General features: G+C 38.1%; 1 protein-coding gene across 1 annotated transcript in view; it reads left to right on the top strand.

The window, feature by feature from the left end:
• The first annotated feature begins 20,464 nt into the window (after positions 1-20,464).
• Positions 20,465-25,696, top strand: part of RIPK2 (receptor interacting serine/threonine kinase 2) — a 30,532-nt gene continuing 25,300 nt past the window's right edge. The window contains exons 1-2 of the mRNA XM_007446313.1: positions 20,465-20,637; positions 25,306-25,459. Coding sequence (XP_007446375.1) covers positions 20,465-20,637; positions 25,306-25,459 — 327 coding nt within the window. The remainder of the gene's footprint in view (positions 20,638-25,305; positions 25,460-25,696) is intronic.

The raw sequence follows: 25,696 nt of genomic DNA on the forward strand, positions 1-25,696 counted from the left end.
CAAACTCATTCTACGAGGCCACCATCACCTTGATACCAAAACCAGACAAGGATGTCACAAAGAAAGAAAACTACAGGCCAATATGAACACTCCGAAACTCATTCTACGAGGCCGACATCACCCTGATACGAAAACCAGACAAGGATGTCACAAAGAAAGGAAACTACAGGCCAATATCACTGATGAACATAGATGCAAAAATCCTCAACAAAATACTAGCAAACAGAATCCAACAGCACATTAAAAGGATCATACACCATGATCAAGTGGGGTTTATTCCAGGAATGCAAGGATTATTCAATATATGCAAATCTATCAATGTGATAAACCATATTAACAAGTTGAAGGAGAAAAACCATATGATCATCTCAAAAGATGCAGAGAAAGCTTCTGACAAAATTCAACACCCATTTATGATAAAAACCCTGCAGAAAGTAGTCATAGAGGGAACTTTCCTCAACATAATAAAGGCCACATATGACAAACCCACAGTCAACATCACCCTCAATTGTGAAAAACTGAAAGCATTTCCACTAAGATAAGGAAGAAGACAAGGTTGCCCACTCCCACCACTCTTATTCAACATAGTTTTGGAAGTTTTAGCCACAGCAATCAGAGAAGAAAAGGAAATAAAAGGAATCCAAATCGGAAAAGAAGAAGTAAAGCTGTCACTGTTTGCAGATGACATAATAATATACATAGAGAATCCTAAAGATGCTACCAGAAAACTACTAGAGCTAATTAAGAATTTGGTAAGTAGCAGGATACAAAATTAATGCACAGAAATCTCTGGCATTCCTATACACTAATGATGAAAAATCTGAAAGTGAAATGAAGAAAACATTCCCATTTACCACTGCAAAAAAAGGAATAAAGTATCCAAGAATAAACCTACCTAAGGAGACAAAAGACCTGTATGAAGAAAATTATAAGACACTGTTGTAAGAAATTAAAGATGATACAAATAGATGGAGAGATATAGCATGTTCTTAGAATGGAAGAATCAACATTGTGAAAATGACTCTACTACCCAAAGCAATCTACAGATTCAATGCAATCCCTATCAAACTACCACTGGCTATTTTCAGAGAACTAGAACAAAAAATTTCACAATTGGTATGGAAACACAAAAGACCCCGAATAGCCAAAGCAATCTTGAAAATGAAAAACAGAGCTGGAAGAATCAGGCTCCCTGAGTTCAGGCTCTACTACAAAGCTACAGTAATGAAGACAGTATGGTACTGGAACAAAAACAGAAAGATAGATCAATGGAACAGGATAGAAAGCCCAGAGATAAACCCATGCACATATGGTCACCTTATCTTTGATAAAGTTTGCAGGAATGTACAGTGGAGAAAGGACAGCCTCTTCAATGAATTGTGCTGGGAAAACTGGACAGGTACATGTCCAAGTATGAGATTAGATCACTCCCTAACAGCATACACAAAAATAAGCTCAAAATGGATTAAAGACCTAAATGTAAGGCCAGAAACTATCAAACTGTTAGAGGAAAACATAGGCAGAACACTCTATGACATAAATCACAGCAAGATCCTTTTTGAGCCACCTGCTAGAGAAATGGAAATAAAAACAAAAATAAACAAATGGGACCTAATGAAACTTCAAAGGTTTTGCACAGCAAAAAAACCCATAAACAAGACCAAAAGACAATCCTTAGAATGGGAGAAAATATTTGCAAATGAAGCAACTGACAAGGGATTAATGTCCAACATTTATAAGAAGCTCATGCAGGTCAATAACAAGAAAACAAACAGTGCAATCCTAAAATGGGCAGAAGACCTAAATAGACATTTCTCCAAAGAAGATATAAAGACTGCCAACAAACACATGAAAGAATGCTCAACATCATTAATCATTAGAGAAATGCAAATCAAAACTACAATGAGATATCATCTCACACCAGTCAGAATGGCCATCATCAAAAAATCTAGAAACAATAAATGCTGGAGAGGGTGTGGAGAAAAGGGAACACTCTTGCACTGCTGGTGGGAATGTGAATTGGTTCAGCCACTATGGAGAACAGTATGGAGGTTCCTTAAAAAACTACAAATAGAACTACCATATGACCCAGCAATCCCACTACTAGGTATATACCCTGAGGAAACCAGAATTCAGAAAGAGTCATGTACCAAAATGTTCATTGCAGCTCTATTTACAATAGCCCGGAGATGGAAACAACCTAAGTGTCCATCATCGAATGAATGGATAAAGATGATGTGGCACATATATACAATGGAATATTACTCAGCCATAAGAAGAAACGAAATTGAGCTATTTGTAATGAGGTGGATGGATCTAGAGTCTGTCATACAGAGTGAAGTAAGTCAGAAAGAGAAAGACAAATACCGTATGCTAACACATATATATGGAATTTAAGAAAAAAAAAGGTCATGAAAACCTGGGGGTAAGATGGGAATAAAGACACAGATCTACTAGAGAATAGACTTGAGGATATGGGGAGGGGGAAGGGTAAGCTGTGACAAAGCGGGGGAGAGTCATGGACATATATACACTACCAAACGTAAAATAGATAGCTAGTGGGAAGCAGCCTCATAGCACAGGGAGATCAGCTCGGTGCTTTGTGACAACCTAGAGGGTTGGGATAGGGAGGGTGGGAGGGAGGGTGACCCAAGAGGGAAGAGATATGGGAACATACGTATATGTATAGCTGATTCACTTTGTTATAAAGCAGAAACTAACCCACCATTGTAAAGAAATTATACTGCAATATAGATGTAAATGAAAAATAGAAAATATATAAAAAAATAAATAAAATATAAATAAATTAAAAAAATTAAAAAAATAAAGCAATACTTCTGTGTCTGTTTTCCTTTTATTCCTCTGCCAGTATTTCACAGAGGGATTTCACCAAAAGTGCCTAAGCTTGCCATGGCCATTGCTGTGAAGAAAGTTTCTCTCTACTGCTAGTCACATCCACTTTTCCTTCTCCTGGGGGCTTAATGGATGCTTTGGGGCAGGAAATAAAATTTAAACTGAAACATCAAAAAAAACCCACAATTGTTCGTGGTTTTTTTTTTTTTACATCTTTATTGGAGTATAATTGTTTTACAATGGTGTGTTAGTTTCTGCTTTATACCAAAGTGAATCAGTTATACATATACATATGTTCCCATATATCTTCCCTCTTGCGTTTTCCTCCCTCCCACCCTCCCTATCCCACCCCTCTAGGTGGTCGCGGTTGCTTCCCACTAGCTATTTATTTTACGTTTGGTGGTGTATATATGTCCATGCCACTCACTTTGTCATGGCTTACCATTCCCCCTCCCCATATCCTCACGTTCATTCTCTAGTAGGTCTGTGTCTTTATTCCTGTCTTACCCCTAGGTTCTTCATGACATGATTTTTCTTAAATTCCATATATATGTGTTAGCATACAGTATTTGTCTTTCTCTTTGTGACTTACTTCACTCTGTATGACAGACTCTAGGTCCATCCACCCCATTACAAATAGCTCAATTTCATTTCTTTTTATGGCTGAGTAATATTCCATTGTATATATATGCCACATCTTCTTTATCCATTCATCTGATGATGGACACTTAGGTTGTTTCCATCTCCTGGCTATTGTAAATAGAGCTGCAACGAACATTTTGGTACATGACTCTTTTTCATTTATGGTTTTCTCAGAGTATATGCCCAGTAGTGGGATTGCTGGGTCATATGGTAGTTCTATTTGTAGTTTTTGAAGGAACCTCCATACTGTTCCCCATAGTGGCTGTACCAATTCACATTCCCACCAGCAGTGCAAGAGTGTTCCCTTTTCTCCACACCCTCTCCAGCATTTATTGTTTCTAGATTTTTTGATGATTGCCATTCTGACTGGTGTGAGATGTGTAATACCAAGAATGAACTGCAATGTAAACTATGTAATGTAAACTAATGTAAACTATGGACTCTGAATGATTATGATGTGTCAGTGTAGGTTAAACAGTTGTAACAAATGAACCACTCTGGTCGGGGGATGCTGATAATAGGGGAGGCTATGCATGTGCAGGGGCAGTGAGTATAAGGGAAATTCCTGTACCTTCCCCACAATTTTGCTGTGAACCTCAAACTGCTCTTTTAAAAGGTATATATAAATAATAAAAGAGAAATCATATCCTTCAAGAACAAACAATTGGTGGAAGAAGGGGTACGTCTCCGTCAGGGAATTATTAGCACTACTTTCCCTTCTACTTAGAGCTCTAAGGCATTAGGGCCATATGCTACAAACAACGTTCAAACCAAAATAACAAATGAAAGATTACCACTACTAAGATGAGAAAATGAATGTGTTGAGATGGGGCAGGGTGCTGAATATATCTACTTCCTTTCCCTGATGGTTCAAAACACTGATAACTGCCTGCCAGATCCTGGTAGAGAGGTTGGATTCACACTTTCCAAATCGTAAAATCTAGAAATACATATTCCAAGAAAACCGTAACTAGATATAAAATTAGTCTACAATCAAATTGGATGTAGTATGGAATTCATTTTTAAATTGGCTGTTGGCTGAATATAAAAATCAGCAATTTAAAGGCCCAGAATAATTTTCAGCAACTAAGGCCTACGCATAACTTAAGAAACTCATTAGGGCTTCCCTGGTGGCACAGTGGTTGAGAGTCAGCCTGCCGATGCAGGGGACGCGGGTTTGTGCCCCGGTCCGGGAATATCCCACATGCCGCAGAGCAGCTAGGCCCGTGAGCCATGGCCGCTGAGACTGCGCGTCCGGAGCCTGTGCTCCGCAGCAGGAGAGGTCACAACAGTGAGACAGTGAGAGGCCCGCGTATCACAAAAAAAAAAAAAAAAAGATTAAAAGAAACTCATTAGCTTCTTAAATTCTGAAATTTTCAGAGCCTATGAAAGCAGTATAGCCTGGCTATATATTTCAACCAACACGCAAAGCACGTAACACCAGGTAGCATCAGAAAATTTTTTAAGAAATTGATAAAATGCCTCAGCTGCCTGCTGGAGCAGAGGGAGGAAACAGAACAGAAAAAAACAAAAGACAAATACAACCAATAACAAAACCAGTCATCTCACAAACTTTTAGCTGAAGGCCTCCCTCCAGATTCTTGCATGATTTCCTCCTTTACCTGATTCCTTTTAGATGTAAACACTTATATGGTGATCCTACGGTAAAGTTTTATGTGAGTCACCAGTTTGTTCTATATGTCAAACAACCTAGTGCCTTCCACATATTCTTCTCCTGTGACTCAGAGCAGAACAAGACAGGAAACCTGTACTCTCTCAGAGGCAAGACTGCCAACATAGGCCAACTTCCTGAGAAGATGAGGGTTCCCATATTTTTAATTTGCTGGCAACTTATTGTAAACGGAGACTTATTTTGTTCTTTGTTTGTTTTGACGGGACACGTAAGTTAGCTTGAAATTACCTTTGATTTCAAACTCAAGACTAAACTTTATCAGACAGAACAGGAATCTGCCCAGTTCTGACACTTGCTAACCAGGTAACATTGGGAAAGTAACAGTAACTGAGTGTTTGCTACTAAAGCACCGTTCAAACTGCTTTACTTTGATTCATCCATTTAAATCCTCAAAAAGACCCTTTGAGGTGAGACCCAAGGAGACAAAGTAACTGTGTGAGAGAACAAGTAACCCACTCAAGATCACAAAGAACTAGGATTAAACCAAGGTAACCTTTTTGCCAGAGCCTGTACTCTTAACCACATTACTGGAGGGTTTAAAAAGTTTTAAATGTAACCCACTATAAGAAATATGTTCTACAGGGCTTCCCTGGCGGCACAGTGGTTGAGAGTCTGCCTGCCGATGCAGGGGACACGGGTTCGTGCCCTGGTCCGGGAAGATCCGACATCCGCGGAGCGGCTAGGCCCGTGAGCCATGGCCGCTGAGCCTGCGCTTCCGGAGCCTGTTGCTCCGCAACGGGAGAGGCCATAACTGTGAGAGGCCAGTGTACCGCAAAAAAAAAAAAAAAAAAGAAATATGTTCTACAACACAACCCAATACACATATATTTTATCAATTAAGACTCACCTGTAACTTGATAGTCTTTATTATATGTATAATTGAAACCAAATTTTATGAAAATATATTTATTCATTTCATGCAGTACACTGGTATTTTTCTACTGTATTTTATTGTTTAAAATTGCTTGTCAATCCTCACCAAACTGATTTCAATTTCCACTGAGACTCATGACCTGAACTTTGAAAAACAAGGTACTACATTTCTTTTTACCACCATGGGAATTTTGTGAGGATTAAATATGATAATGTGTACAAAAACTTTAGCACAATGCCTGACACAGACTGTGCACCCAGTGCATGATAGTGATTATTACTGATCCTGTAAATTAGCAGTAAGTAAGGGAGGCAAGGACACTTAGGGGGAAAACCTGACTGGAGTATAGGTGAATTTATGGCCTGTTGGGATTTTTCCGGGCTGTGAGATAGGGAATTTCCCCAGTATTTTAAATTTATATTCTAATGGAAATCCACATTTAGAAAGAGACCTGGCTTGTAGCTAACTCTGATTTCCTCTTCTTCACTATAAAGGGCAATTTACAAGTTGCTATGCTTCTCTGCTGGAACCCTCAGTAAAGCCAATTTATTCATTTATGTTCCCATCCCACACAACTCTGGACACTATGAGCTTTACGAAACTGGTCTTCAGCTGGGGAGGTACACTCATTTCCTATTGATGCTTTATTAATTACCACTAACTCAGTGGCTTAAAACAACACAAACTTATTATCTTACAATTCTAGGGGTCACAAATCTGAACCAGATCTTACCGGGCTAAAAGCCTTTCTGCTGGCTCTGGGAGACAATCCCTTTCTTTATGTTTTCCAGCTTCCTTTTAGATGCCAGTATTCCTTGGCTCTTCTTCCATCTTCAAAGCCTGCAACAGCAGGTTGACTCCTTCTCACATCAAATCACTCCAACTCTGACACTGATTCTTCTTCCCTGAATCTTCTGCCTTCGTCTTCCATCTATAAAGGATCCTTGTGATTATACTGGGTCTACCTGATAATCCAGAATAAGTTCCCTATTTTAATATCTTTGATTTAGTCACATTGGCAAAGTCCCTTTTGCCATGTAAGGTAACATTCAGAGGCTCTGGTGATTACGATGTGCACATTTGGAGGGGGAAGAGGGTCAACTATTCTGCCCAACACAGGAGACAAACCTTACAAAATAGCAAATAAGATTTAACAACAACAACACATAACATTTATTGAACATTTAATATACAGTAGGTGTTGTGCTGAGTGCTTTACTTGCTAACTCATTTCCTTGTTGAGAAACCAAGGCTCCAAAAGATCAGAGAGTGTCAAACCTAGGTGTGCCTGACTTCAAAGATCACGCTCTCAACTACTTGACTACATAGTTAGGTACCAGATGTGTGTACATTTAGTGGTTTGCAACTTCTCCCCAGCAACTACTCCTTTTTCTCTTTCCCCCCAAGAACCATATTTTGAAAAATTCTGTATGTTAATTTTTTTCTTTAATCAAAGATAATTGTAACATGATAGCTTTGAGCTAACCTCTTTGCCTCTTTGGATTTATATAGTTCCAGCCAAATAATGCAACTTACTATTTTATTTAACATATTTTGGCATCATTTTGGGATACTGAAGCATAACCCACTTTGTAGATGCCTAGGAGTTCAGAGAAGAAGGAAACCAATGGGGGTGGGTGGAGCAGTCAGAAGACATAGGGTCTGACTTCAGTCTCAAAGAAGCAGAAATTTCAGATAGACTAGAGAAGAGAGAAGATCATGAATGAGAAGTGAGAACAAGCACATGTAGGAAGGAGACATAGGGAGCTTGTTAGGAGAACTGGAAAAAAGAAACTAAAGAAGAATAAATAAAGCATTGAGGCTTTGAAAGATAGGTAAATAAAGTTAAATTTAACCAGACAGGAAAATGCAGAAGCTGGAAAATTTCTGAGCAGGAGCCCTTGGATTTGGGGAGATTAATTGGCTAGAACAAAGAGCATGAAAGGAGGAAGTGAGAGACTGGCAATTGTAATTCACCTCCCAGGAGGGAAATTGGTGGCTGGGAGGCATAGAAAGGGGTAGAGACTAACTTTTCACTATACCCCTTTTGATTCTTCTAAATTTTATACAATGTACATGTATGAACTAATGTAATATATAGATACATATATGTAATATATATAATGTATAAGTAACATATAGAAGCAGACATGTATGTAAGACTATCATTACTGACCCAAAATACCATATAATAAAACTACACATCTACTTTTAGCACACTTAAGAATTAAGGATAAACCACTCCTCAGTTGTACTCTGCACCCCGCAACGCCTGCCCTGAGTAGAGCAACTTCAGCAATTTTCTCATTGGTTTAAAAAATTAATCCTTTAGTCTCTGTCTATCTACCTCATCCAGCCCAGGTTGGGCTGGTGCCCAAGCAATTGTATATTGCTCTTACATGTTTGCCCAACTTGAATGAGAACCTACTTCAGAACTGACTCAGAAATCTCACAGGATGCTGTCATTCACCTCCAGGATCAATGATCAATAATAGAGTTATAAGGTCTATACCTCCTGACCCAGCTCAAGGTCCTGACTCAGACAATGCCTGCTAGCTGGCCTCATCCCCACACCCTAAGCTCCACTTCATCACCAGTGTACTGGCATCAATATTTATCTTTTCAAAGGAAATTTTTTATCTCATAAATCAATAGGTATCCTGTTGTTATCAGTTGTTTTATTTTTAAGAGCTAATTAATGAAATAACTTCATCAACAATTTTGTGGGAAGATGTTGAACCTTTGTACTTTCTGAATAATCTATGTTTTATTTGTAGTGTTAGAAAGCTCAACAGTGAAAGCAAGTACCCCATAATGCCTAGGCACACAACCTGCTGCATTAGTGCTCTGAGCAGTAACTGAGACAAATGGAGGACTATAGAATTATTCAAATGTTTTGAGGTTTAGGGAGAGTTGCATTAGAAAACAATTCCTTAATCATACTGTGACTTCATTACATTCAAAGCCATAGTGGCTAGCTCTTACAGTTTAGAAGTTATACATGAAGATTACATAAATAAATACAAGATACAGCAGGCAGAGGAGAGAGATAATAAACCAAAACTGACTGACACAGCTAGATCCTAAAAGCCAGTTTGGTTACTCTTTGAACATTTTGCCAATTTTCATGTGTAAGATAACATGCTATATTGTATGAATGAAAGTGTTACATCTAATTATTTGATCTGCCTGTCTTATGTTAGTCAGTGGAGAAAGATTTACTGAGCTCCACACAGATGAGTAATTTTAGAAACCATGTTAGTAGGGAAACATCCAAGGGTGGAATAAGTGCTAAGCCTCTAAAAACTATTCTCTCTTTTCTTAAAATTCCTGGAAGGCAGGAAATACCCTGTGTTTTTCTATATGTGTCCAGTGTTCACCCTCAAATGACACTAAACTAGAACAAAGAAAACCTTAAAGAAGAGCCAGGATTCAAAACTAAAATTAAGTAATATGTCACCGTTCATAAAGTACTTCCCTTACGGATGAGGAAAGCAAGTTTCAGTAAGGATAAGCAATGCAGGTACTAAAATACAGACTGGGGTTAAAACCAAACATGATCTTGTTAACGTGTTTTTATATGGGTGATTAAGGCCAAGCCTTTGCCCATCTACCCACAAATTATAGATAAGATGTTACAAACTCATATTATGGAACCTGACTCTTAAAACACTTTATTGCCCAGAGTGTAGTGAGGTACAGACTTCGTTCACCATGCTATTGCTTCTTTGCAACATGCAGACCCACCAGTTGTCCTGGTGGGACGTGGTTCTCATTCTTGGATTTTGTAGCCCTCTCTAAAATGTACCAAAAACTCTCTGGAAACAACTAAAAATGATTCTCTCCTTTGAACTGACCTTCAGATCACCTCTTTCTGTAAGTTTTTCTCAATCATTTACACTTTACAAAATAATACTGATGAAATTCCTCATTCACTAACTCTCTGGTAATCTCCATACTTCAGCATGAATATAATTGAACCTCTTTACAGTGTTTCTGTTAAATATTTGTGTGAATAAACATATGTACACTCTGCTACGTCTCCAATGATAGCTTCTTAATAACTGAGATATTTCAGGCATTTAATTCAGATGTATGCACCATTTGAGGACTCACTAAATAAAAATTCATACAATGCTTTTATTCTAATAAGTTCATTACCTCATCACACAGCAAATATAAAGAAAGCTGCAAATTTATGATATTCGGCTCTGACTTTTACATGTATAGGTCCTGGTTTTACTGTGATTCTAGGATACTATATCGTGTACCTCGTTAATAAGGGCCCTCTGATAAACCTGAAATAAACCATCTGGTTTACTCCCCGTTCTATCACCTTTTATTTGTAATACTTGAAGCTAGTCAATCTACTCTTAGTCTTAGTTTTCCCATCTTTAAAATGGGAATTGTTGGGGAGAACACTTACCACCATCCCCTCATTCCAGGTATTTTCTTCCAGGAGGAGTTCTTTCACCGGAATAACGTACCCAGGCTCTCGCTGTACCATCCATTCCCCTTCCCTCATGAGGCCAGTACTCCTTCCTAGGGGAAGAGAAGTATCTTACCTGACTTGTAGGTTTGGTAACATAGTAGCTTCATCTTTTTTTCTTCCCTTTCTCTTTGGAATCTTCCTGCCTTTATAATATCATTTATTAGCCCCATCATATCTCAATAGGGATAATAGTTACAACACAATCTTGTCTTAATGATATTGTATTTGGTAGAATGTAAAACATTTTTATGTGTGAGAAGTTAGTATTTCAATTTTAATACTTCTTTCATCTATTTATTTCATAATAAGTTTTTAAAGAAGATTGATATATTCACTCAATCAGATGACTGTTTTCACTAAATCTACTAAAAAGAATAAACTTAAGTTAATACCTAATTATGCTTGAAATAAAATATCTTCCATCCAACATATTCAGTTGTACATGGTTTCTTTAATAATATTTTAATTTTCTAAATAGGTGAAAGAAAATACTACTGCTACTTAGACTACAGTCTAAGAGTTTAGAGATATAGTCTACATTCAGAGAGTTATCAGAATATTGGCTGCAAAGATTTTTAAAAATCTGGTACTTTGGTCACAATTTGAACTTTGTGAACTATAATGATTTTTAAACATGAACTTGTAACTTTGAAAAAACAAAAACTTGAAATGAGCACACTAGAGAATTCTGCATGCTTTTCACCCAAGAATTGCAGTCTTCTACTGGCCATAACATCCTTCCACAGCCTAAGGGGATAGTAGGTGGATTATTATCACTTTCATTGTCCTAGGCACTGTTGAACAAAACAGATATGGCCCATGTCTGCAGAGAGATCACATCTGAAACAACAGCATGGCTACACAATTTTTAAGTCATTTTTCACTAATTCATAAGCCAGTCTTCACAATCATAAAGTTGATAATTCTCACTTAGACTAAAATTGGCAAGGCCCAAATATTTTACTTTGAGAAAGAAAACTAATACATATTGGGTATAATCTTATGCACATTATCCTATTTAATTCTCCTAACACCCTTAAGAAAAGTATTATTTTCACTATTTAATAGATGAAGCAAATGAGACCCATTGAGATTACAAAATACCGAAGAGGTCATGCACACAGATTGATGAAGAAGGAGACTTTTAACTCCATTGGGTGCCAAAGCCCCATATTTTTCTGCTAGAATCAGATCAGCTAATGCCAATTATATTCCAATTCCAAGTTGTTATTATAATAAGGAAGATTTCTAAACGATAAAAATGATGTATATAAAGACAAATCATCATGACATATATAAAGACTTTAGTCATCACTTTTGTAGATAGCAGTGTAGAGCTTATTTATTCTGTAGATAGCAATGTAGAGTTTGTGTCCCATACTACATACCAAAGAGCCATTCACATCACAGACAGTCAATAAATGCCGAATTAAAATGTTCATATGTAAAAGAAAAAGCAAATTATAGCCAATGGAATTAGTTCCATAAAGTTTAAATTATTCCTAACAGACATTATTATTAGAGACACATCAACACTTTAAGATTGCTAGACTGAACTCCTTTAAAAGATATCCTTGCTCACGTATAAAATAACTCTTCATATAAAAGTGTGTTGAGTGGTGCCAAATCATTCACACTCCATCTCTCAGTACTCTATTACTTCATGAGAACAGTTGAACTGATTCAGAATACAGCAATATAATTTCCTTTGTTCAATTGCTGGCTATGCCTCTTAATAGCTGTGGGACCTTACACAAGTAATCAACATCTCTGTGCCTCAGTTTCTACATCTGCAAAGTTAGAGTGATGATAGCATCTATTGCATAGTGTTGGTGTACTAAGTGAGTTACTCTACGTAAATTGCTTAGAAGAGTCCCTGACACGTAGCAAGCATTATATAAGTGTTAGGTTTTTTTTTTTAATTAATTAATTAATTTATTGGCTGCATTGTGTCTTCGTTGCCGTGCGCGGTCTTTCTCTATTTGCGGTGAGAGGCAGCTACTCTTTGTTGCGGTGTGTGGGCTTCTCATTCCGGTGGCTTCTCTTTGCTGTGGAGCACAGGCTCTAGGAACATGGGCTGCAGTAGTTGTGGCACGTGGGCTCAGTAGTTGTGGCTTGCAGGCTCTAAAGAGCTGGCTCAGTAGTTGTAGTGCACGAGCTTAGTTGCTCCGCAGCATATGCGATCTTCCCGCACCAGGGCTTGAACCCGTGCCCCCTGCATTCGCAGGCGGATTCTTAATCTATAAGTCTTAGTTATTATTGATGTTGTCAATATTGTCGTTGTTGCTGTTTTAGAAATTCAGTACCTCATGTCCATATCCCCATAATCCACAAAGGACTTGAAGGGTGATATTATGGCCAACCAGAATCTCTTCCTCAGGAGTTCTGGGCTATGAAAAAGAAACTACACCATAGCTAAGTCCCTAGAGAAGTTAGAGGAGCCAGTTCTTTAACTGAAATGCGGACAGTGAGGGCACCAGGCTGGGTAATAACTGCTCTATGAACCTGCCAATGTCCTCTATCCAAAGATCACCAGGAACACATCTGCAGTTCTATAAATCTGGGTTTACAGACTCATTGCAAGCAGGAGTTATGTGTACCATGAGGAATCAGGACATCTCAGTAAGAGGATGTTAGAAATAATTTATTATAGGATTTGGACTTCTTGTAGGTGATTCTGAGGAGCATTCAAGGAAACGGGTATCTTCCCTACATTGGGTGCTGTCTGGAAGCAGGAGTGATTCTCTGATCAGGTATCTTAATAATTTATATCTAGACAGTGAGAATAATGAAATTGACATAAAGCTATAATTGGCAAAGTAGAAGCAGGCACTCATTATTAGCCAGGAAAGGGCAATGTTTGCTCATTTTTGTGGTTTGAACAATGTTTTTACCTCTGTCTTTTCAAACATGATAATGAAGTGGTCTTATTTTGTCTTGCTCCACTACAGTGACAAAATAGTCCTGTCTGAGGTTGCTGTTCTATCAAAGTGTTTATATTGAACAGGAGAATGCCACTGATTCATTGGGAGTACCAGGCCAGCTCCCAGCTAATAAGGGCTGCTTTTCTTTCTTAAACTAGGTAAGAATGTTTTGCTTGAAGGGCAGAGCTGGCCAGGAAAATAACTATTATTATTATTATTTACATAGATCGACAGGTTTATAACTTATAAAGTTCTTTTATATTCATTGTATAACTTGAGTCAATCAAAACAATCCTGGGAGATAGGTAGGCTATAGGGCCTCCACATCGCACAACTCTAGGGGGCCCATTCCTAACGTATTCCACGTGAATGGCACCTCCCCAGTGTGAACAGTGTCCTTGGCAGGAGTTGTGCAACAAGGCTTCCCTGGCAGGGCAGACATTTCTATTCCTTTTTACAACTATAAAAATTAACTCAAAGAAGCTTCCTGAGTGTTCCTTTGTTCCCAATAAACCTTAGAGTTCTCTCTGGCAAGCTGTTCAGCTGCTGACATTGGATCCCTCCTTCAGTCATGTTTCAGATTCCAAATTGCACCAGCCAGTGCTGTTATGAGCTAGACAAGTGGTCCCCAACCTTTTTGGCACCAGGGACCGGTTTTGTGAAAGACAATTTTTCCCCGGACTGGGTGGGGGGATGGCGAGCGATGGGGAGCAGCAGATGAAGCTCTGCTCGCTTGCCTGCCACTCACCTCCTGCTGTGCAGCCCAGTTCCTAACAGGCCTCGCACCCATACCAGTCTGCGGCCCTGGGATTGGGGACTCCTGACCTATATTGGCTACAACAAGAAAAGCTCTGCCTTCTTCCACAACTTTGTCTATTCTTGCCCAAAAAGGATACTAAAAAGGGTACTGAACTTATAATCTCTTTCATATAGCCACTGCCTAAAGCAGAAAAAAAAAAAAAAGTGTGTCTTTGTCTGTGTGTGTGTGTGTGTGTGTATTGCCTAAAAAATATATCTTAGTATATTTTGCCTACAAGCTAGGAGTGACAGCTGGAGAAAATGATTTTGAGTTCTGAAGACATTTGGAAAAGCAAAATATCCTGCTTAATTCAGGAGCTAAAATTTTTAAATGAAGACTGAGCTACTGGTAACATATCTTTCCACACTCTTGGAAACCTGCCAAGTAAAATGTCAAAAGAAAATGGAATTTCCCATGAAATGTCCATTAATAATAAATTTTTGTCCATCACTGTCTTTTTGTAGCTGGGAAATTCCCTCTTGCTACTAAATTCCTCTCCTGAGACATCATAAAAAGTGAAACTGAAAATGTAATACCCTAGTGATACAGCAAGCAGTTCCCGGAAAGAATATGAGCTTTAATTCAAATAGATTTGTGCAGGAATCATGTCTCCGTAATTTAAAAACTCTATGACTTTGGGCAGTTTGCCTTACCTCTCTTCATTAAATTACCATGCACGCTTCTTTCCCCTAATTTCTGAACGTGCCCTGGGCTTCCCTATCAGAACATTTATCACACTCTACTGTAATTGTATGCTTAGGTTCTATCTCCCTTAGAACACTAAAAGCATTTTAAGGACAGAGACCATGTGTCTTTTGTTATCCCTGGATTTCCAGCACCTAGCATTATGGCACATAATATTTGTTAAATTTATTTGTTGTCTTAGGGGAGGTGAACTGGAGATCTGAAGAATCAGGAAGCCTAACTTCTCATTTACATACCCTTTTATAATTCTTGTGATTCTTTGTTATAGCAGTCCCTGGAAACTAATACACCCAGGTACAACTTTTTAAAACTTTTTATTTGGAGATAATAATAGACTCACAGGAAGTTGTAAAAATAATACAGAGTGGTCCCACATATCCTTCACCCATTTTCCCCCAATGGTTACCAGATGCTTTTAGACCAAAAAATAGAAAAAATTAGAATATGAGATGTTTTTAATTCTTGCATTTGTACTTTTTTAAGTGGTTTATTTTTCAACTTTTCTGTTTTGTTTCTAATTTAAAAGACTATGAGATATATCCCCTCTTTTTTTGGATTTCCTTCCCATTTAGGTCACCACAGAGCATTGAGTAGAGTTCCTTGAGCTATATACAGTAGGTTCTCATTAGTTATCTACTTTATACATAGTATCAATAGTGTATATATGTCAATCCCAATCTCCCAATTCATCTCACCCCCTCCACTTCCTCCCTTGGTGTTCATACGTTTGTCCTCTACGTCTGTGTCTCTTTTTCTGCTTTGCAAATAAGATCATCTATACCATTTTTCTAGATTCCACATAGAAACGTTAATATATGATATTTGTTTTTCTATTTCTGACTTACTTCAATCTTTATGACAGTCTCTGGCTCCATCCACGTCTCTACAAATGACCCAATTTCATTCCTTTTTATGGCTGAATAATATTCCATTGTGTATATATATATATATATATATATATATATATACACACCACATCTTCTTTATCCATTCCTCTGTCGATGGACATTATATGTATACATATAGCTGATTCACTTTGCTGTACAGTAGAAATTAACACATTGTAAAGCAACTATACTCCAATAAAAATTAATTTAAAAAATAAAATTAGAAGAGTAAATAAATAAAAAGAACTTACAGGAATAAAAGGTATTGAAGCTTAAAAAAAACAAACAAAACAGACTATGAGAGATTTCAAGCATGCCATTTCAAGCTACCATGTCCCTAAAATAGCACATGCAGATATAAATAACCTTTATTCTCAGTAAATGGAAAATATGACAATATGATTCTACAGAATTTTGAATAGATGAATTCAACATATAGGTGTGAGGCTTGTTTTTTAGCCTAATTTGCATAATTATTCTCATGGTTTTTGTTTCTCATTTAGTTGATGTAGTTTAGCATCAGTATTCTTTAGGTTTTCTGTCATTAGCCATTCATTATGGGCATTAATTAAACAATGTACATATCACTAAGAATACATATTTTTTAAGCTGCATAATGGTGAAACTATCATGAAAGCTAAAGTTTGAGGTTGTGATAAACAAATTGAAGCCAGATATTTAGAAGGTCTGCAATAAAAAGAATCTTAGCATTTAAATGAGTTTAGAAGCACTGAAATACAGGAATCAGCAGATCAACATTATACTATCTATCTTGAAAAGAAATGAAAGAAGGTGTGTGGAGAAACAGCACTCTCATTTGTCTGCAGAAAAAGAAAACTGGAACAACCTCAGTGAAGGTCAATTCAACAATACAAACCAAAATTACAAATGAACATAACTCTTGTCCAGCAGTTCAGCTTCTAGGACATATATATGGATACACTTGCACATGTATGAAATGACATATGTAATGATTACTTATTGCAGCATAATTTGTAATAGTAAATATGTGGAAACCAGCTAAGTGTCCACCAATGAGGGGTAAATTATGGCATATCCATCATTTAAAAAAAAATAGTTGAGAAAGCTTTTCATGCATTTGTATGGAAAGATATCCGAAATAGATTACTAAGTGAAAGACAAGCAGGTGAATAGGTATATACTGTAATACTAATTAAATAAAAGTAAGAGACATAATATACACCCACATATATTATTTATTTTGTATTTAAACCTATTAAACTTTTATTGAAGTATAACATATATATATACAGAAAAGTGCACATTGTGTAACCTCAAAGAATTTTCATAACTGAACATACCCATGTAACTGGCACCAAAAGTCTAGGTCCTAGATCAAGAAACAGAACATTTCTATCACCCCAGAGGCCTCATCATGTCCCTTCTAGTCACTATGAGCACTCTACAAGAGTACACATTATCCTGATTTCTAAAAGCATAGGCTAGTTTAGCTTATTTTTGAACTTAATAGGAATTGACTCATAAAATGTACACTCTTCTGTGTCTAGCTTTTTCATCCAGTATTGTATTTGTGCAATTCATCAATATGGTACACTGCTCAATATCATTGCTGTTTAGTATTCCACTGTGTAAATGGGCCACAAATCATTTACCCATTCTACTAGCTATGGATACTTGGGTAATTTCCAGTTTGAAGATATTATAAATAGCACTACTCTGAACTTTCTAGTATATGCATATGCATGTCCATATACCTAGGCAAGGAATTGCTGAGGATCTGCATATCTGCAATTTTAATAGTACTGCCATACAGTTTGCAAAATTGATTGTACCAATTGACACTCCCACCAGCAATGTACAAGAGTTCCAATTGTTACAAAACCTCACCCACACTTGCTATATTCTGTCTTTTTAATTTTAGTTATTCTTGTATTTGTGTAGTGATATTGCACTGTGGTTTTAATTTGTAGTTCTCTAATGACTGATGACGTCGAGCACCTTTTCACATTCATTTACTATTTGCTATTTAGATATACCCTTGTGTGAAGTATCTAGGTCTTTTGCCTAATTTTCTATTGAATTATCTGTCTGTTACACTTTTAAATTATGAACCATGTCAATACTAATTTTTAAAAAATTTAAAGTAATGTAATTAAAAATATACATAAATTTTATAGTGCTCTATGCTGCATGTTCTCTCCTTCGAGATTTATAATACACTAGTATTTCAGAAGCTCTAAAATATCTTAAAATTTTCACCACCACAGAACAGTTGGAGAAACGCTGTTTCCATTCTTGTCTAATTTTTAGTTTTCATAGAATTGATAATTGCTTCCTTTTTTTACTTGCTTATATTTTTTAAGTTCTCTCTCGAATTTTATCACGTATTTCATTAGATCTATCAAACATCTATCAATATAACTACCCAAATACTCAAAATTACTAATCTAAATAAATTCAATTACACTAACCAGTCTTTCTTCTTGGAGTCTGCCATCTTCCTTCTCCAGTGAAAACGATTGCTCTCTAATTCTGCCACATATCTTTCACCCTGGAATTTCCCTTCACATTCTCCTGGTCCTTTTTTCTGGATCCCATGTCTTTCTCTTTCTTGTCTTGCTCTCATGTTTTGTTGGAGCACATCCTCTAGTAACTTTCCCTTAAAAAAAAAAAAAGGTGGACGGATGGATGGAAAATAAATGTTTTCATCCTTGTGTATGTGAAAATGTTTTTACTCTACTCTTATACTTGATGGATAGTTTGACTATAGGATTCTAGGTTGGAAGTTATTGTCTTACAAAACTTGAAATTTCACTGTAGTGTTTTAGCATAAAAGTGTTACTGTTGAGAAACCCAATGCCACTCTAATGCCCATCCGTTTATCCCTGCTTCTTCCCTCTGAAAACTTTTAGAATCTTCTCTTTATTCTTAGTGTTCTGATCTTTTTAATGGTGTGCTTTAACATAGGCCCTTTCTCAGTCACTGTGGCTAGCTGGTGGGTCCTTTAAATATGAACATCTTTGTCTTTTGGTCCTGGAAGAAATTCTTGAATTATTATTTTGATCATTTCCTCCCTTCTTAATTTTTGTTCTCTTTCTCTAGAATTCTTAGTTTGTAAACTGGATGAATGAATGAATGGGAAAAGTTTACTGAGCACTTTTTGTAGCAAAAAGCTTATTAAGGAATGAACCAGAGCTTATCAGACCATATCTTTAAAGTTAAGTATTTTATTTTAAATTATCAAATTTTAAAACACACTCTTTGATTATTTATTGTAAAATGTAACACTGCTACTCTCATTTCAGGCAATACAAAAATACAGGAAGCACTGATTTTCTGCAGGCAGAAATCCCTGATTGAAGTCAGGCATTCCCTATTACTTTTGCTTTAGAATTCATTAAATGCCTAGCACGAACTTGGTATTGTGTATAATATTTGCACCACACTTTGCAAAATAGTCATTTCAGGTGTAGAAAAGTGTTTAAGGTAAAAAGATCTTTGCAGTCTTTTTTGGTTGGCATTAAACACCGCATTCTTCCCACATCTGTAAGAAAGAAATGTTTGCAGTCTTACCTGGAATCAAGGGAGGGACTCTCTCAAGATTACTTTTCAATCTCTGTCTGTAATTATGGACGTCAGGAGAGAAAAAAAAAAAAAGAGTCAGGTAAATACGTCCCTAGTAGAGAAGCACTGAACAGGAACTAAACATCTGCACTTTTAGACAGGATTAAACTCTGACAGGGCTTATCAGCCACCCCCACACGACTGAAGTAGTTGGAAGTGAGGTTAGATTGGAGTCCGGATAAGCAAGTGAATCTACACCCCTACCAGACTCACCGGGCTGAGAAGTGAGGAGCCCTAGTAAGTCACCACCGCACTCCCTCAAACGGCTTTCCGCGCCGGCGAGGAGTCAGGAGACGGCAGCTGCCACACCCACCCCGCTACCTCTATCTGGTGTTTGGCGACTCCCGGAAGACGCGCTGATGGGACCAGAGGAGATTCCTCCTGGGTGGGAGGGTCCGCTGACTGGGTGTGAAGCTGCGGAGAGGAAATTTCCCCCAAAGAAAACCTTTCTAACCTAGTGGGTTGGGGGGAGAGAAGACAAATTGAGCGCCCCTGGCTCACTTCCCCACTCCCAAGCCCCCGCCCGAACCCCGCCGGTGTGGCACACGTCGTCTGGGCGCCACAAGGCGGAGATCTCGGGCCTCAGGCCGAGGCCGGAGCCTTGCTGGGAGGATCGCTGGCCAGTGGCCCTCATCCCCGCCTCGGCATCCGCCGCTGACGTCGCCTGAGAAGTCTGGGGAGGGAGGGCCTCCGACAGGCGGGCTCGGGTGGCAGGCAGCGTCAGGGAGGGCCAGGTCGGAGAGCGGAAGCTCCTCCCCTGTGCGCCCCGCCGCCGCAGAGTTGACCAGTCTCTAGAAGAGAAGAGTCCGCTCCGGCTCTGGATAAGCAGCGGCTTAGCGTGGGCTGCGCGGAGAATGGATGGCCTCGTGACCTCATGTCCGGCAGGATGTAGGGCCTGCCTACCCGGCTCGCGCATGGGGTGGAGCCGGGGGAGCGGCGGGCACTTCCGGAGTCGACCGGCCGTCTGAGTGCCCGCGCCACCCGCTGCCATGAACGAGGAGGCCATCTGCAGCGCCCTGCCCACCATCCCGTACCACAAGCTCGCCGACTTGCGCTACCTGAGCCGCGGCGCGTCCGGCACCGTGTCTTCTGCCCGCCACGCAGACTGGCGCGTTCAGGTGGCCGTGAAACACCTGCACATTCACACCCCGCTGCTCGACAGGTAGGGCGCCCTGGCGGCTCCACCGCGGAGCCCCGAAATCTGCGTTCCCCACCCGACTGGCTCTAACCCCCGGCAAGCGGGCTCTGAAGCCCAAGCGACGGTGACCACTTGGGATCGGCCGCACACCTCGTCACCTCTAGGCAGCCGTTCAACGCCTGGGCTAACATGGTGGGGAGAGCAGGCTTCTCTGGAGATGCAGCAGTCACGCTTCTTTTCACTGCCCTCTCCTTTTTTTTCTTACTCCTGGGCCTCCTTTCTCCAGACACCAAAAATCAGCAATCACAGCCCAACTCTAAACGGCCTCTTTATTGAAATTGGGTTCTGTTTGCTTTCTTTTTCCCTTTGTTTTTTTTTTTTGAAGTCTAATTCTAGGGCTGCACTGTCCAATAGGTAGCTCTTAGCCACAGGTGGCTATTACTTTTTTTAAAGTGGCTATTAGAAATTTTCAAATTGTATATGTGGTTCACATTATATTTTTATTGAACAGCACTGCTGTAGAGTCTGGGACGTTTTGGTTTGGGCTTTTTGTTGATTTTGGTTTACACATGTAGGCATGAAAGTTTAGATATCAAACTCAATTTAGTTTCTCCTCTTACCGTCACAGGGAAGGAAGCCTGTCTCTAGAGGAAACTTGTATTATTTTTGCTAACAATAAACTGAAATCAGAAAGCTGTTAAATGACCAAAAATTTTGAATGTGTCTCCCATCCTGGAACAAGTTTAGTGCAATGTCCAGATTTCAAGGGAAGGCTAGATTAGTTCCTGTTTCCAGAAAAACCTTTCAACCATGTATATTAATTAGTGAGTCTAGTCACTAGCCTTGTGTATTTTCCTTCCAATAGGAATTTAACTAGGCCCTGCATTCAATTCTTAGTGAGTTAACATCCATGATTGCAACATTCTTCTCTCCTCCCCCTATATGTAAAGTGAAAATACATCATGCTAGATGCCTGATTAGCCAGAGGCTGTCAGTATCCAACAGCAGATAAATTCCTCAGCTTCAGCCCTGCTAATGTTATTGACTTTCATCTGCCTGTGGCTTTTATTTGCTCTCTTGCTATCAGGCTTGGATGGGCTAGATCTCACAGTAAGTTTGAGACACCTCTAGAAATTGTTCCCGCTTTTTGTGTACCATAATCCTGATTTAGTGATATACAGGGCATATTTACCCTGGGTCTTGAATTCTGTGGAGCAATTACTGGGAAATTATGTGTATGTGTATGTAGTCAACTTTGAAGGGTGGTGGTTGATTAGAGAGGGTAGATGTATTTTAGAATCAACTATTAAAATATATGGAAATCTAGCACTGATGGTATTTTAAAGGAGACTGATCCTCCCATTTTGGATGCTGCTTCTCAAGATTTTAATTTATCTAAGTTTTGTGCCATTTGGGGCCAAGAAATGGAGGGAGTTCCCTTTCGTGCTCATTAACAATTTCATAATCTAAAATTCTTCAGTAAATCGGGTAGGAAATTAATTCTGCCGTCAAAGAAGCCATAAGGACCAGTGCAACACTCTGGCATTACTGCATCACATTTTTTCTTCCACTTGTTTCCTAGAATGTTAACATTAGATAGTCTGAGCATAGGACTGGACTATGCAGTTGACTCACAGGGTGTCTTCTGTCCTCACTTATAAAGTGGGAATAACAGATACACGTACTTCTTGGGCTCTGGTGTGGATAATGTTTGCATTGTTCTTTGAGATCACAAAAGAAAAATAAGTTTATGTGCTGTAACATGTTCTTATTTTAGTGATTGGTGAATTATTCTCTGTAACCTGACTTCTGCCCAACGAGTGGACCTTCCCCAACAATCTCCCAACCCCTTATGAGTAGATGAGTCTGATAGGTTGTCCAAATACCTTGTGTAAACAGTGTAACTGTCTTGTAACTGAAATTTGTTATGGGTAATTTTGGTAATATGTCTATAAAAGCTGTTTTACATTTTAATTTTTTTAATATAAAAACCTATTTTTAAACTGTTTTGGCTTTTTCTGTTTTCCCACTCATTCTTCCTGAAATCTGACTTCAAGAATTTTCCTTCTCTGATTAACCAGTGAGTGGAAAAAACAAAGGCTTTAGAGTCCCACAATTGCAATTCAAATCTGACTCCAAATCTGCCACTTATTGTTGGCATGACCAGTAGAAATTAATTTATGTGAGCCTTCGTGCTCTCATATATAAAGTAGGGATAATGAAACCAACTGTAGTAAAGTGGCCAACACATAATAGGATCACAAGAGAAGGAAGAATGCATCATACTCTTAATGGGAGGAGGAATTAGTATATTAAGTATCACTAAGATATCCCCTAGCATTCCCTCTCTATAATTCTTTCTCAGAGCATCCAGGAACGTTCCCGGCAAAGGTGCTACTCAATAACTGTCTTGTTGACCTACATTTCATGAGGCAAATACAGACCTGTTTCAGCTTAGGAAATATAAATTGAATTAAAGCAGGTCTCACAAACTGGTGTAATTGGGTGCCTCACAGTTGGGATATTAAGTGGCTGAAGGGCAGGGAGAAGAAGAGGAACTCTTTATGCATTCTTGTAATTCTTGAATTTTGAAACATGTAAGTATATTACCTATTCAAAACAGAGATGACTAAGATTTTTTTGCTTTATTTTGCTTATTGTTTGTTTTTAAAGGAGGCTTCATAGTCTGGTCTGGAATGTCTGTTGCTTTTCTTATTTCAGCAGCCATTCATCAAGAGCTTGGGTGGTTTAAGCACCAACTAATCATCATTGTTTACCTAATAAGCTTCTCCTAGAGACAGTTCTCTTTGTATTACTGCTGCTACCAATACCAAATCATCCATGGAAAAAATTGGTGACAAATCCAGTTCCCTTCATATATATGCACACACACACATACGTGTACACACACATACATACACACACATATACACATATATATATGTATATACCTCCCTTAGTCAATCAGGTCAATCAGTCAGCCACCAGAGCCTGGGTATTCTATGCAGCTAGTGTTTTTCTTTCTGTTTACACTGCAAACTTTATAGTTTCAGACTCTCATTGCTTCACATCTTAACTAGTATTATAATCTTCTAATACCTGGCTTTCAAACTCTACCTCCTTCTGCTGATCCTACACCTTGCTGCCAAGTTAATCATCCTAAAAGTTTGTTCCGCTCATGTCACTCCTGTGCTCAATAACCTGTAGTCACAACTCAGTGACTACCAAATAAAGTGTAAATGCTCTCACCTGGCTTTAAGGCTCTGAGATGAGGCCCTACCCTACCCTATTCACCTTCACTCCCTTTACACATGCTGTTACACATCCTGATTCATATTAAACTATTTGTCATTTTCCAGATATAGCCTGTACTTTAACTTCCTTGAGTTCATTTGATACACATCTATTAGTCAAATTCTGTGTGCCAGGTACTGTTCCAGATCCTGGGGATGCACAGATGAAAAAGAAAGGCAAAATCTCTCCCATCTTGGAGAGGGACCACATATCTTGGATGCCCTTTTTCCAGTGGTTGAAATTCTATCCATCCTTAAAGTACTGTTGACATCTCTCTCTAAAGGCTGTAGCAACTCCCTTAGCCCAAATTTACTAGTTCTCTGAGCTCCCTATATTTATTTGCTTGCTTATTTACTTGTTTTTGATGGCACTTATCATATTCTGCCTTATATTTTAAGTATTTGGTTTTCTTTTTTTATTTGCTTTTCTTATTTTTTAACTTTATTGAGGAATAATTGACAAATATAATCATATATATTTAAAGTGCAAAACATGGTTATTTGCTATACATATACATCATCATGGAATAATTACCAATATCAATATAATTAACACATCCAAAGACATACAAATGACCAATAGGTATATGAAAAGGTGCTCAACATCACTAATCATTGGAGAAGTGTAAATCAAGACCACAGTGAGTACTTATTTTTCTTAAGATTTCTGGACAGTTGGAGGTCACAGACTATGTGTTTTGTTTTTTGGTTTTTTTAAACTTAATAGTCTCCATAATGCTGAGCACAGTTCTTTATTCATAATAAATGTTCAATATGTATTTGTTTTATGAATGAAAAATCAAATGAACCTGGGATCCAGAATTAGCCCAGGGATCCATTATAAGCATTTACCTGTTCTCAGTGTCCTTTTCCTGTGTTCCAGTATATAATTTCTAAGCATTATTGACCCTTATGCAACTATTATCATCTAGTCATTAAAATCTACAACATTTAAGTGTTTTAATATTCAGGATATTTGGAAAATTTTTACATGGTATGCAACCATAAAATTGAATATAACAGTCTAATCAAATCTGATCATTTTAATACAACATAAACTTAATGTAATTAGTTCAAGCACCTATCATTCTAATATAGACTTTATAAACTTAAACATGGTATTCATTCCCTTTCCTGAGAAAAGTACAATAATAATCTGTATGTACCACTTTTTTCTGTCAGTGGCTTATACAGGTATTTTGGTCTCTAAACAGACCTATGGAATATATAGGGTAGATATTATCCCAACTTTAAACATGAAGAAACTGAGAGAAGCTGCATAATTTACATGAGGTAAAAAGCTAATGAATGAAAAAATCCAGGATTAATTAATATTCATGGCCATGATAATTGTGTATTTTTCATTACTTTGAAATAATTATACATTTTCTTTCTTTAGTGAAAGAAATGATGTCTTAAGAGAAGCTGAAATTTTACACAAAGCTAGATTTAGTCACATTCTTCCAATTTTGGGAATTTGCAATGAGCCTGAATTTTTGGGAATAGTTACTGAATACATGCCAAATGGGTCATTAAATGAACTCCTACATAGGGTAAGTATTATACATTTTCAGTGGTTATAATTCTGTTATTCAACCTATATAGTACTTTCGTTTTACAAATGATCAGATTATTTGGGGATATATAGATGAATCAAAATAAGAATAATGAAAAACTTCACCATTTATGGCTTCTTTTGTGTTGTTAAAAATACTGTGGGGGGGGCTTCCCTGGTGGCGCAGTGCTTGAGAGTCCGCCTGCCGATGCAGGAGACGCGGGTTCGTGCCCCG

The sequence above is a fragment of the Lipotes vexillifer genome, unplaced genomic scaffold (assembly GCF_000442215.2).
Source record: "Lipotes vexillifer unplaced genomic scaffold, Lipotes_vexillifer_v1.1 scaffold603, whole genome shotgun sequence".
Taxonomy (NCBI): Eukaryota; Metazoa; Chordata; class Mammalia; order Artiodactyla; family Lipotidae; genus Lipotes; species Lipotes vexillifer.